At 44.1% G+C, this 12,833-nt stretch overlaps 1 protein-coding gene across 1 annotated transcript in view; it reads right to left on the reverse strand.

Annotated features, from left to right (window-relative positions):
- Window positions 1–273: 273 nt before the first annotated feature.
- Window positions 274–12,833, reverse strand: part of ripor1 (RHO family interacting cell polarization regulator 1) — a 67,111-nt gene continuing 54,551 nt past the window's right edge. The window contains 6 exon segments of the mRNA XM_034141783.1: window positions 274–5,024; window positions 5,886–5,976; window positions 6,097–6,180; window positions 6,822–7,018; window positions 7,186–7,341; window positions 7,622–7,783. Of these exon segments, the coding sequence (XP_033997674.1) occupies window positions 4,927–5,024; window positions 5,886–5,976; window positions 6,097–6,180; window positions 6,822–7,018; window positions 7,186–7,341; window positions 7,622–7,783 (788 nt within the window). The 3' untranslated portion in view covers window positions 274–4,926.

The following is a 12,833-nucleotide window of genomic DNA, read 5'->3' on the forward strand; positions in this document are numbered from 1 at the left end:
TGTTTATACTTTATGTAAAGCACCGTTGTGTCTTGACTGTCCTGTATAAACAAACTCCCTGCTTTTTCAAATTAGACAGAAAAAATGAAAATGCTGAATTATTGGTAAAGTCTCAAGAGATATAAAATATATATATACATATACAGTGCTGGAAAAATGTATATATATATATATACATATATACAGTGCTGGGAAAATGTTAGTCTATGACCACATTATTGTTATATGTATGTTGAGCTCACTATGATTAACACAAACAATGGTACATGAGACAATCTTTGAACATATTTTAATATTGTGTATATTCAACACCAGAATGACTGGAAATATATTTTAGAAAAGAAAAAAAAGAAATGTTTCCAATACTGCACAACTAATCAAGGTTGTGGGGAAAATATATTGTGCTGGAGCGGTTTCCCACTGCTTCACACAATCTCATCTATGTCTTGCATCTCTGTTACTATCAAAGCTTGAGGCACTTAAACACTGGGATGTATGCAGAGGTATAGCTGCAGATAGCTGCTGTCCTTCACAAAACAATAGGGCTGCACAATAGTGGTAAAATCATTTAACACAGCGGAAGCCATCAAATATACATACACAAACAGTGAGTTTCCCACTTAAAGAAAAATCCTATATTATGATTCCAGTGACACTGCAGCCTGTCGCACAATTAATGCTGAATAAGAACTAAACATCCAGATTTAAAACACTGTACAAATAGCTCTTTGTCTGATCAACAGCTGAATATATGTCTGAATGTCAGTTCTTTTCAGGGACACAGCAGTACATCAGTAAGTCATTATTGCCTTCAATAAATATGAAAGGATGATGCATAAAGGGATAGGCCTTGTGAAAAATACTAAGAATACCTAAATCAGAGATTCAGATCCGAGTTCATAAATAATGATTTCATCTCAGAATTCTACTTAAACCTTTTCCCCATATTCTGATATAGTCCTATTTATAACATCGAGATAATCTTGAATTTAGTCTTAGAAGTTACATTATTTCTCATGGCTCTAAATATATATTTTAAAGATATGGCCCTTAACCTCTGTGAAAATGGTAACATCATTTTAAGAACAGCTACAGAATTGTTTTTCAATCACAGTGTTGCTTGAACATGTAAGTCAGTCTAAGAGAAGTATACAGGGTTGGCACATTTCATATAGGAACCTGGACCCTCCTTCTTATAGACAAAAGCTGTGTCATATTTTCTGTGGAATTATTACAAATGTTCACATGTTGTAAAAAAACAAATTAAGTACAGTTTAAACTTGCAGCAAGACTGAAATTACTACATTGTTACATGTCATGTTGTTAGAACAAAAAGCAGAAAACATTGTCGACAATGGTTTAAAAGCTTAGACAACAGAAAAAAGTAGGCCTATAGTCCAGTTTAACCATGCTAGCAGCTCTGTGAAAATTGCTTCGGCACTTTGAGCTAAATGCTAATGTGAGCATGCTAACGTGTCCTAAGTGACAAATGTAACATGCTGATGTTAACATTTGCCAAAAAGCACTTTACACAATGTACAGCAGAGGCTTAAGGAATTGCAGTAGTCCTACAGGTATTTTGTCACAATTATTGGTTTTACAAATTATCCTGGGTTAATGAGGGGCCTGAACCCAATTTCTATTAATTATTTGTTGAGATATTTCTGTCTGGCTAACTGAGCAACATTGACATCTCCACAGTGCTACTGCTGGCATGGCTAAGAATTACACATAATTTCCTGTCAGTAGAAATGTCTTTTTTTGACTGCTAGAACTGCACAATGTCAATTTCAATACAACATGTTTACATCATAGTGTTAGCATAGCATACAGTATGAGACTTGAACACATCCATATGATATCAATAAAAGACCATCAGTCATTAGTGCTCAGGAAAGGAAAAGGCAGACTGGCATCATCAGCAGTGTCACTATGAAAAGGATCAACACGATTACAATTAACGGTCACTGGCCTGGAAACTTTGGCATTTTTACTGACATCTGTAAACTCAGTGTGGATAAATAAAACCAGTGAACTTGCATATTTGTAACCCCATCTACCAAAAAGATATTCTTGACTTCACACGCTGGCACTTTTCCAAAGTTAGTAGTTTTGTACATTTTTTTATGTTTACAGTATCATAATGTAATGTATTGTAATGTATCAATATCGAGTTAAAGATAGCTGACATTTGCTTGAGTTTGGTAATCCATCACAGGGAGCATCAGCTTTGTGTTTACATTTTGTTACTTTATTAATTTAGCCATTATGTTTGCCATTATGATACTAACTGCATTCACCAAAGTAAAATGACAACATTGTCCCCCAACTATGACTTAGTATCTAATTATTTTCAGAAAATATTTAAGATGATAAGATCCCTTCAAACATTTTAGGAATCGTTTCATAATTGCAGCTCTTATTTTAGAGTTACTAATTCATAATGCTACGATGATGTGTTATAATGGAATCCTGAGTCCAAACAAAAATCACAGATAGTTTTATTATGAAGCCAATAATAACAAAGTACAGTAGGTCTACAATGTTTTTCTTTGGTGAGTGTAATGGGCTCACTTTGGAGAATTGTCAGCAGCAGAAGTGGAAATATTTTAGTATGTCATTGGTAGTAAATGGCATAAACATGCAAAACACTGGTATCGCCCTTCAATCATTTATAATTCCATGACCACATTTTTGAGGATGCCAAATCAACTCAACGCAGAAAAATGCAATGTTCATTCTTTGTAAAGAAAATCTTTAGTTTAAGTGTGAAGTTCAACTGTTACAAATGTCGATATACCCAACCAAGAAAGGTGTATGGTGTCTTTGCCTTCTCAAAAGACAAAGCCCTCCGCAGCAGTCTGACAGTAATGCAAATATTCAGTGACTTCATTTACAGCAGATATGTCAGTGGTAAGTCATTCAATTAATCAATTTATCAAACTGATAATAATATATGTCATTTTAACAGTAAAACACATCTTATAAAACAAAGTATACATTTACAAATAAAGACTGTCAAGAAAAAAAACAATTTACAATCACAGAATATTGAACTCCAGTGGCAAATAATCATATAGTATGTAATTCCATAAAGAATAAGATATGTCATTATTGTAAAGAGTGATGGCACTGAATTGTTTTAACCTATCACTGTGCAGAAGCAGCTTAGCAACAGTCTCAACTCTTTATTTAAAACTACAGTGTGAGCTTCTCTTTCTTTTCAACCTGGTGCTAATATAATGACAGCATTAAACATAAACCTCTGCGAGACAGAGAGTAAAAAGCTTTCCTTTGTATCTTTTGAACTGGAAGACGTTTCACAGTGAGTCCAGCAGTAGCAGATCTCCAGTATCTGTCCATGCATCAGAGACCCCTACCTCCATTTAGCTCTACATGAGCAAAAAAGCCCCAGAGACAGTTCCATTAAGACTGAAGAACATGCGTCAACAAATGGATCCAATAAAAATCCCATTCATTATTTTGCTGCCCAGTTGGTGGATCTCCATCACCCCCGCCCTTTGACCTGCAGGACACCCAAGTCAACTTCAGAATGATGCATGTGATGCCCACTGTGATGTGACATGTATGAAGTTCGGATATTGATGTTATAAGTTCATCACAGTGTCTCTGCTAGGGCTGCACAATTTGGAAAATATAACAAATTGTGTTTATTTTTGACTGATATTGCAATAGCGATATGATTTGTGATATTGAAGTAAATGATCATTTTGAAACCTTATTCACATATGAATGGAAAACATATATAAATGATAATATAGTGTTTTTTTGTGCGAATCTGTACAAAACAAGGATTTTTTATTAAAGGGGCCCTATTCTGCACATTTTCAGGTTCATATTAGTATTGAGTGTCTCTACTGTGACATTTAATGTTCAAAAAGCTCTTTATTTTTCTCATACTGCCTGTGCTGCAGCACCTCTTTTCACCCTCTGTCTGAAACCAGAGCCCAGTCTGCTCTGATTGGTTAGCTGGCCGGCTCTGTTGTGATTTGAAATTTGAATAATTGTGCAGCCCAGATCTATGCATCAGTGAAGTGTGGGAAGTTGGAGCTCATCCATTCTCAGGTGCATTGCAGTGTTGCAGTACAGCTGCATTACTTAGGTCTCAGTCTTTAAATCAACAAGCTAGTAGAGCCATGGCTATAGGAAAGGCAGAGTTATATGAAAATATGTTGCAACTGGGGTAACATTTTCCAAAAACACCTTAAATAAGAATCTTCAGGAAAACAATAGGTTTCCTCGCACTTCGTGCTAGGGACAGCGTTGGGGTCTCAGCACTCTCATGCTCAGGCCCTAACAAGAGACAGCAGTATCCACTAAGAAAAGTTAATGGTAGGAGTAGCAGTGTACTGTAGATGTACTCTATGTATGCCTACTGGTACAAGTCAAAACCACAGAGAGTCGGAGTACAAGACACTCAACATGTTGGGCACTTAGTAGGCTGTGAAAATGTGAATTATCTGAATAAAGTGACTTAAAATAGATCTTTACACTTTTCCTAATCCACTTACAAAATAATGTTTTTGTGTCTGTGCCATGATGGATCAATATCCAGTTATTTGATTTGGATATGAATCTGATTTACATTTCCTTCCTTCAGTATCCATTTCATCCTTCTCCCTTCATCTGTCTTTCCCTTCAAGCCTGCTCACATTTTACATCCTGCCTCACACTCTTACACGCCAACTTGGTAGTTAGCACAGGTTGATGAACATAAACTGGTGTGTTTGTAGCTTAATAACTTTACATGTTTGCCAGTGTTAAATAGAGTGGCTATCCTTGATACCATAGTTACCTCTCTGATTTTTAGTGGTAGTATTGGAAAATAAAAAAACCTACTTTATATTCTCATTGAGGCTTTTTGTGTTATTTCAGTTTTTTCTCCCACCCAGTGTGTGTGAAGTGTTAGAAAGCAGTGCTGGCCATGCTTCCTGGAGCGAAGAGTCTGGGGATGCTGTCCTGAGACGTCTCCACGTGTCTGTGGGCCATCTTCCCCTCCTCGCCTGCTCCACACAATGGATTGAAGAACAAAAAAAAATGGAATGCAACAATGGACCAATGAGTGAATGCACTGGACAAAGTGAAATGACAGAAAACAAGCAAGATGTATATTTGTAATTTCTGCTTTAACTATAGAGTGGTGCAGGAATGAGTCATAAACCTGGAAATTAGTTAGCATTTTAGCACTTTCGGGCTCCCTCGTCTCTAGTCAACTGTTTTCTGAGAACAGACTGTGGTGAACACAAGTTTAGGAGATTTTTCACATTTTGTTTTACGGCAAAAAATAAGTCATCAAATATCCCACTCCTGTCTTAAAAAGCGGCGGTTGCTAACAAGTGGCTAAATTAGACGGCAACATTTCATCAGAACTAACATTAGCCACCCTTTAGCTTAGCGGTGGTGACGTGACTGAAATGTGCTTTATGGCATTAAGTTAGCTATTTACTGTACTTATGGCAATTGCATTTACCCTTCAAAAATCAAAAAGGTGGCATTAATATGTAGAGAGTATCCTGCCGAACAGAATGTGTAGCTGTCATAAACGTGTGTTAACCACATATTTTATTATTTTCTGTAATATCCCAACTCCAATGTTAAAATCACATTGCTTTAGTCGAGGGAGCGCTAGCCAGCAATGCTAACTTCCAGGGCCGCCAACGAAAACACGTCATCACTGCACCATTCTATTGTCTTATATCACAAATATATGAATGAATGGAATAAACAAACAATAATGGATACAAAAATACAAAATATATGAATACAGGCACATTATTTCTTAATACTATTTTATACATGGATATGAGTTTATCCAGGAAGTGCATTGTTTAGCTGTCATTCAGTAATATGGTGATGTTTATTACCGAGCACCAGCAGCGCTTGTTTGGCAGCGTCTCGGACATCGTCCTTGTCCGTCCGACAGAGATACACTAACTGGTCGATACTCTCTTTGGCCTGGAATAACAATCGATAAAATACGTTATTTAGCATGGTTAGGAGGACACACTCTAGTACAGATAAGACTTTATGATGTTACATCACTGTGGTGCCATAAAAGTAGAGAAGTGTGTGTACCTTGAGACATGCTAGAGCCTTGCATCCACACACTCTGGTGTCCGACTGCTCGTCTTCCAGCAGCTCCAAACAGCTGACCAGCGCCTGAGGAGGAGAGTGTGTAGTGTTTATATCCGTGTCTTACTGTGTACTAACTGATCTCAGGACTACTTTTACACTGCTGTCCATGTTAAGTCTTTTCCTTATTGAAGATTTATGACTCAATATTTGTATTCTGCTTCATAATTACCCAACATGTTATTTAGCTGACTGTTTTATCTATTGTGATTGAAGTGACTTACGTACACTTCAATCACTTCAAATCAGGGTACTTTTAAATGTAAAAATACCTAGTAACTATGAGTGTTGTACAAAGGTAGCGGAGTAAAAAGTAGAATATTGGCTTCAAGGTAAGTACAATTATGTCCAAATTATACTTAAGTATGTTACTTGTGTAAATGTACTTAGTTACATTCCACGACTGCACACACACACACACACACACACACACACACACACACACACACACACACACACACACACACACACACACACACACACACACACACACACACACACCACACACACACACACACACACCCACACACACACACACACACACACACACCACACACACACACACACACACACACACACACACACACACACACACACACACACACACACACACACACACACACACACACACACACACACACCACACACACACACACACACACACACACCTGCTCCCTCTGCCCGGGCTGAGCAGCCAGGCTCCTCAGCACAGAGCTGGCAGAGGCTGACACTTTTCCTCGCGGGTCTCTCAGTAATTTGGCCACAGCATGAAGTCCCTCTCTCCTCAGGCTGCACTCTGGAGGGCGCCGCAGAGCCTGCACGATCACTTCCTGGTCACATGACGCCAGGCTCTGCACCAACCACACTGTGGGAGGCAGGATATCACTGAGAACTGCCACGGTAACTATAATGTGTCTGCATTTATCAAGCGTTGTGTGTGTGTGTGTGTGTGTGTGTGTGTGTGTGTGTGTGTGTGTGTGTGTGTGTGTGTGTGTGTGTGTGTGTGTGTGTGTGTGTGTGTGTGTGAGATACCTTCTTCTGCCACCTCAGTGATGTGTGTGTCCATGTCAGTGATGCAGTTGGCCTCCATGTAACTCCACAGCTGGAACAGCGTCACCATCACTCCGTCTCTGTTGCCTCGCCGTGGTAACCTCTGATCCAGCACTCGCTCAACTAGGCACAAGAACACTGCACACACACACACACACACACACACACACACACACACACACACACACACACACACACACACACACACACACACACACACACACACACACACACACACACACACACACACACACACACACACACACACACACACACACACACACACACACACACACACACACACACACACACACACACACACACACACACACACACACACACACACACACACACACACACAGGTGTTATCTCAGGACGAACCCTGGACAGTGGCAGTACCGTGCAGGTGTAGCTGTACCTGTGTCGCCCATGCTGCTGGCCCTCTCCGGCAGGGTTCTGGAGTAGACTGCAGACAGAGTGAGCAGGAAGCTCTCAGCAGAGACGCTGTACACACTGCCCTGCCCCACACACTGTTGCCATAGTAATTCAGCACCCAGGCACAGGCCCAGCTGTGGTATCACTGTGACGGAAGAAGATGGGACAGAGTTAGTCTTTTGTATTTGGAGTGGTTCCTATAGCTTTGAGCATGGACCCTTGACCTTGTGTGAAGAAACCCCCTCAACTGAAAAGGTTCCCTTACTCACCTTTTGTTCTAGCAAACTTTAGATTTGTCTGAACCCATCAGAACTTTTTTCCAGATAGGTCCTTGCACAAATAAGCATCATTTCAAAAATAAACCTTGACATCAGGGGGAGGAGGATTCAGGCAGAGAAGCTTTGTTTGTGTCAGATTTCTAACACAGACTGAGTCCATCAACATGGGATAAACTCATGTTTGCCATTTTAATGATATGCAAACCATAAATGTATTGCGATCTAAGTCAGATCTTGTTTTTCTTTTATCCCACATTGTTATATCTCTCACAGGCTCCGCCCTCTACTGGACTCTATGGGTACTACCCCTTGATCATATCATCCGGGTGGCCATGGTCACGGAGGAGGAAGACGAGGAGGACGCCTCGTTGTCTGGAGGGTCCAGCACACAGGTCTGCGCGTCTGGACTTCCCGGCAGTGATGACCCTGGCGGCGGAGCGTGTGGGCCTACCGCTCCCCCCACCGCTGCCACCAAGGCCAGTCAGCCGCCTTCGACAGGGGTTTTACGGCCAGGTGCATCCGGCGCAGCCGGCCTTCGCCTCGCCCCCGGTGCCAGATATCTGGCCGTGTGTGGAGTCGACGTGGCGGCAGCCATTGAGGACGAAGGCCCCGATAGCAGCCATGGCAGGTATCATCAGGGTGCAGGGCCGCTCGGACGAGAGCCTAGCGGCCCATCTGCTTCCGCAGGCAAGACTCCGATTAATGCAGTTTACCATAGAGGTAAAGGGGACATTATGGCATCAGGGACCTCGTAAAAAATCTGCCCTTTCTGTGTCGACCCGGGCAGAACTTCCCTTCACGGGGAGTTTTGCGGCGGAACGGGTCACCAGGGAGTATCACAGAGTGCTTGTCCCCTAACACAGTGTTATGGGGAATGAAACTCAGTTGTGTGTTAACAAGGTGGATGGACAGGACGCTGAAACAGGGTTATTCACTCCAGTTTTGCAGCATCCCGCCTCCATTCAAAGGCATACGGGAGGTAAATCTAGCATCCCAGGAGGAGATGGGTTTCCTCTCTTGCCCTGGTGCAAAAACAGGCGGTGTCTGTCGTGCACCCTCAGCACAGAGAAAGTGGTCTTTATTCCATGTACTTCCTGGTTCTCAAGAAGACAGGGAATTCAGACCTATTCTAGATCTCCGCAGTCTGAATCGACACATGCCTGCAGAAAATTCCGCATGTTGACTATAAAACAATTACTGGGGCTTGTGCAGCCAGGCGATTGGTTCACCACCATCGACCTGAAATACGCGTACCTTCATGTAGACATTTCTCCAGAGCACAGAAAGTATCTGCGTTTTTGCCTTCCAGGGGATAGCCTATGAGTACAACAGATTACCGGTCGGCTACTCCCTATCCCCACGCACATTCAGCAAATGTGTGGCCACAGCGCTCCAGCCACTGCGCGCCCGTGGCATGAGAGTTTTCTTTTATCTGGACGACCTCATAGTCATGGCCAGGTCCAGGGAACGGGCAATGTTTTGCACAGCACGATTGATCCTACACCTAACCAAGTTGGGCTTTGAGATCAATTGGAAGAAGAGCACCCCCATACCTCACCAACAGGCGTGGTATTTGGGAGTGGTGCTCGATGCAGGCGCACTGCGCGCCACCCTGTCAGAGAGCAGACGCGGGTCCCTGCTTCGGTCGGTTCGCAGGCTGCGACAGGGGGCAACAGTGACAGCTTTGACTTTCATGCAGACTCTGGGTCTCATGGCGGCTGCTCACGTTGTGGTCCCACTCGGGTTACAACAGCACCACAGTGGCATACATCAACAGGCAGGGCGGAGTCCGCTCCGCCGCCTTGTTGACCACAGCGGAGAAACTGTGGTTATGGGCTTCAGAGGTGGTGTTATCTCGGAGAGCCCTCCACATCCCGGGACTGGAGAACAGAGGGGCCGACCTCATGTCGAGGGGCGGCCCCCTGCCAGGCGAGTGGCGCTTCACCCGGAGGTGGTGAAGCAGGTCTGGGCCCAGTTCGGGAGAGCAGAAGTGGACCTGTTCGCCAGCCGGCGCAACAGCCACTGTGCCCTGTGGTTCTCCATGGCTCTGAGCGACGTTCCGCCCTTGGGGGTGGACGCGTTTGCACACGAGCCATGGCCAAGGAAGCTGCTATACGCCTTTCCACCGCTGCGTCTCATTCTCCCTCTCCTGGGGAGAGTGAGGCGAGAACGTCTGTCAGTCATCCTAGTGGCTCCGGATCGCGTCGGGGCTCTGTGGTACTCAGAGATGACACAGATGAATGCGGTTCCCCAGTTCTGGGGGGCGATGTCTCAAGAGGCAGGTGCAATCAGGGCGTTACCCACTCTGGGCCGTCCTCTTCAGGCTTGGCTCCTGAGAGGGACAGGCTGAGACAGGGTGGATTGTCTGACAGAGTTATTCAGTCTATCCAGGCAGCTAGAGCGGGATCCACCACAGCCTGTTACAGGCCAAAGTGGCTGGGATTCCAGCGATGGTGTGAGGAGCGGAGAATAGAGCACCTATCTTGTGAGTTAGGACCTGCCGTTGGTGCTCGAGGCTTTGGTCACAGAACCATTTGAGCCTCTGGAGCTCTCCTCCCTGAAAGCACTGTCGTGGAAGACAGCATTGCTACTTGCCTTAACGTCAGCCAAGAGAGTGTCCGAATTAACCGCTCTGTCGGTGCACCCGAGTTGCTTGTGATCCGGGGTGACCGGAGCGGGGCCACACTCTAGGCTATTCAGCTAGGGGGCTTTAGTCTTCCACCCCATAGTGGGGCCAGGGAACCTAAATTGCACCCCCCCCCCTCTGCCTGGAGGGTCCCGGGGGATGTAGTGCGCGCTGGGCCCATACGGGGCTGGAGGGCTCTCCTCGCCTGCCTAAGGGCAGAAGGGGAGAGCCCTTATATAGCCCACACTATAGTCCACACACACTCTGCACGGGGTCAGTATCTGAGTGTGGGGGACATGGGGCACTTGCGCTCTCCCCGTGCTCCTTAGGGACTCGGGAGAGGTGGTGCATAGTGAGCCCATACAGGGCTGGGGACTCTCTCCGTCTGCCTATGGGCGGGGGGGGAGAGCCCTCAGCGCTGTTTTCCGAGCACACTTTTCGCGAGGTAAGCGCGTTGGAGTGTGCTCTGTCAGCCGCGGCCCAGACTTCTCCACGGTCACAACCGAGGGAGAGGTGAGTGAGGTGCAGCGGCTGCTAACCAGAAAGCCGGTCAGGGGCAGTGGGATGGAACGGTGTTGTTGGACGACAGCGCGTGTATACATCGGGGCTCCGCCCACTGTACCCATAGAGTCCAGTAGAGGGCGGAGCCTGTGAGAGATATAACGAGGGGTTACGTATGGTAACCCTTGTTATATAAGCACAGGCGGAGCCCTCTACTCTGGGCACTGTCTGTCCTATGCCGCTCGCTGAAGAGAGGTGTAGGATGACAGTCAGGAGGCGAGGCCTCCTTTTATACGGTGAGATGCGCGCGCATTCAGATAGGACCGCCCCGGGGCCGGCTACGGTTATGGAAGTCTCAGTGGATGAATGCTTGCATGATATGATCAAGGGGTAGTACCATAGAGTCCAGTAGAGCGCTCCGCCTGTGCTTATATAACAAGGGTTACCATACGTAACCCCTCGTTATACTTACTGCTTATTCCTAACTCTTTCCTCCAATTCTTGTAGATAATGTATTTACATTAACATTGTTGCCATGATTCTTCAGCACACGGCACTGTTGTGACAAGATTTAGATCAAATGTGCGTACAATACTCAGATTGGCCCTGTGAAATGGTTGCATTTTGATTATGAAATAAAAATAAAATCCAGATGAAATTGCAAAGTATTATAGGAGTTTATTTTAATATATGATATATTTAGACCATTATGCAGGCCTGGTGGACAAATAATAAATAATAATAATACATTTTATTTGGAGGCGCCTTTCATAGCACCCAAGGACACCTTACAAGGCATAGGGTAATATAGGGAAAATTAAAACAGTAGATTTAATGAAATGTCAGCCGGGGTAAAACAAGACAAACAACAGGAAATGGACTACAAAAGGACACAAAAGGACACAGGGTACAGTTTATAAAGAGAATGCCAGTTTGAACAGGTGGGTTTTGAGTTGGGTTTTGAGTTGGGTTTTGAATGTTGTTATGGAATCAGACTGTCGGATATGTAGTGGCAGGGAGTTCCAGAGTCTGGGAGCCGAGCAGCTGAAAGCTTGAGCACCCATGGTTTTGAGGCGAGAGCTTGGGATGGTGAGAAGTCCTACGGAGGAAGAGCGGAGGGTGCGGGAGGGGGTGTACTGCTGAAGGAGGTCGTTGATGTAGATGGGGGCAAGGTTGTGGAGAGCTTTATAAGTGAGTAGAAGATGTTTGTATTCAATACGGTAGCGTACAGGAAGCCAATGTAGTTGAGTGAGAATAGGGGTGATGTGGTCGGATGAGTTGGTGCGGGTGATGATCCGGGCAGCATGTTCATGAATTGAACTTGTTGGCTGAAATATGAACCACCTCTGTGAATCTGTAATGCAGATAAGCATTATGGTCGCTCAAAGGTTTGGCGTTAACTGTAAGACTTTATAAATATATATACTCTTCGGAACGCGTTGCAGGCATCACATTCAAAATGAGTGAATATTTGCATAAAAAAAAACATAACGTTTATCAGTTTGAACATTACATAACTTGACTTTGTTGTGCATTCAATTGAATATAGGTTGAAAAGGATTTGCAAGTCATTGTATTCAGTTTTTTGTTATGTTTTACACAACGTCACAATTTCTTTGGAATTGGGGTTTGTATTATATATAATATATATTATTAAACGTTATTCTTTTCAAGATTTCATGTGCCACATAAAATGTGGTGCCAGGGTGCATTCGTCTCACAGGCCTTGAGTTCCACACATCTGCTCTGAGCTCTTGAGCTGATGAGAGGGATGTCTGCAGGTCATGCTG

This window comes from Trematomus bernacchii, unplaced genomic scaffold, assembly GCF_902827165.1.
Source record: "Trematomus bernacchii unplaced genomic scaffold, fTreBer1.1, whole genome shotgun sequence".
NCBI lineage: Eukaryota > Metazoa > Chordata > Actinopteri > Perciformes > Nototheniidae > Trematomus > Trematomus bernacchii.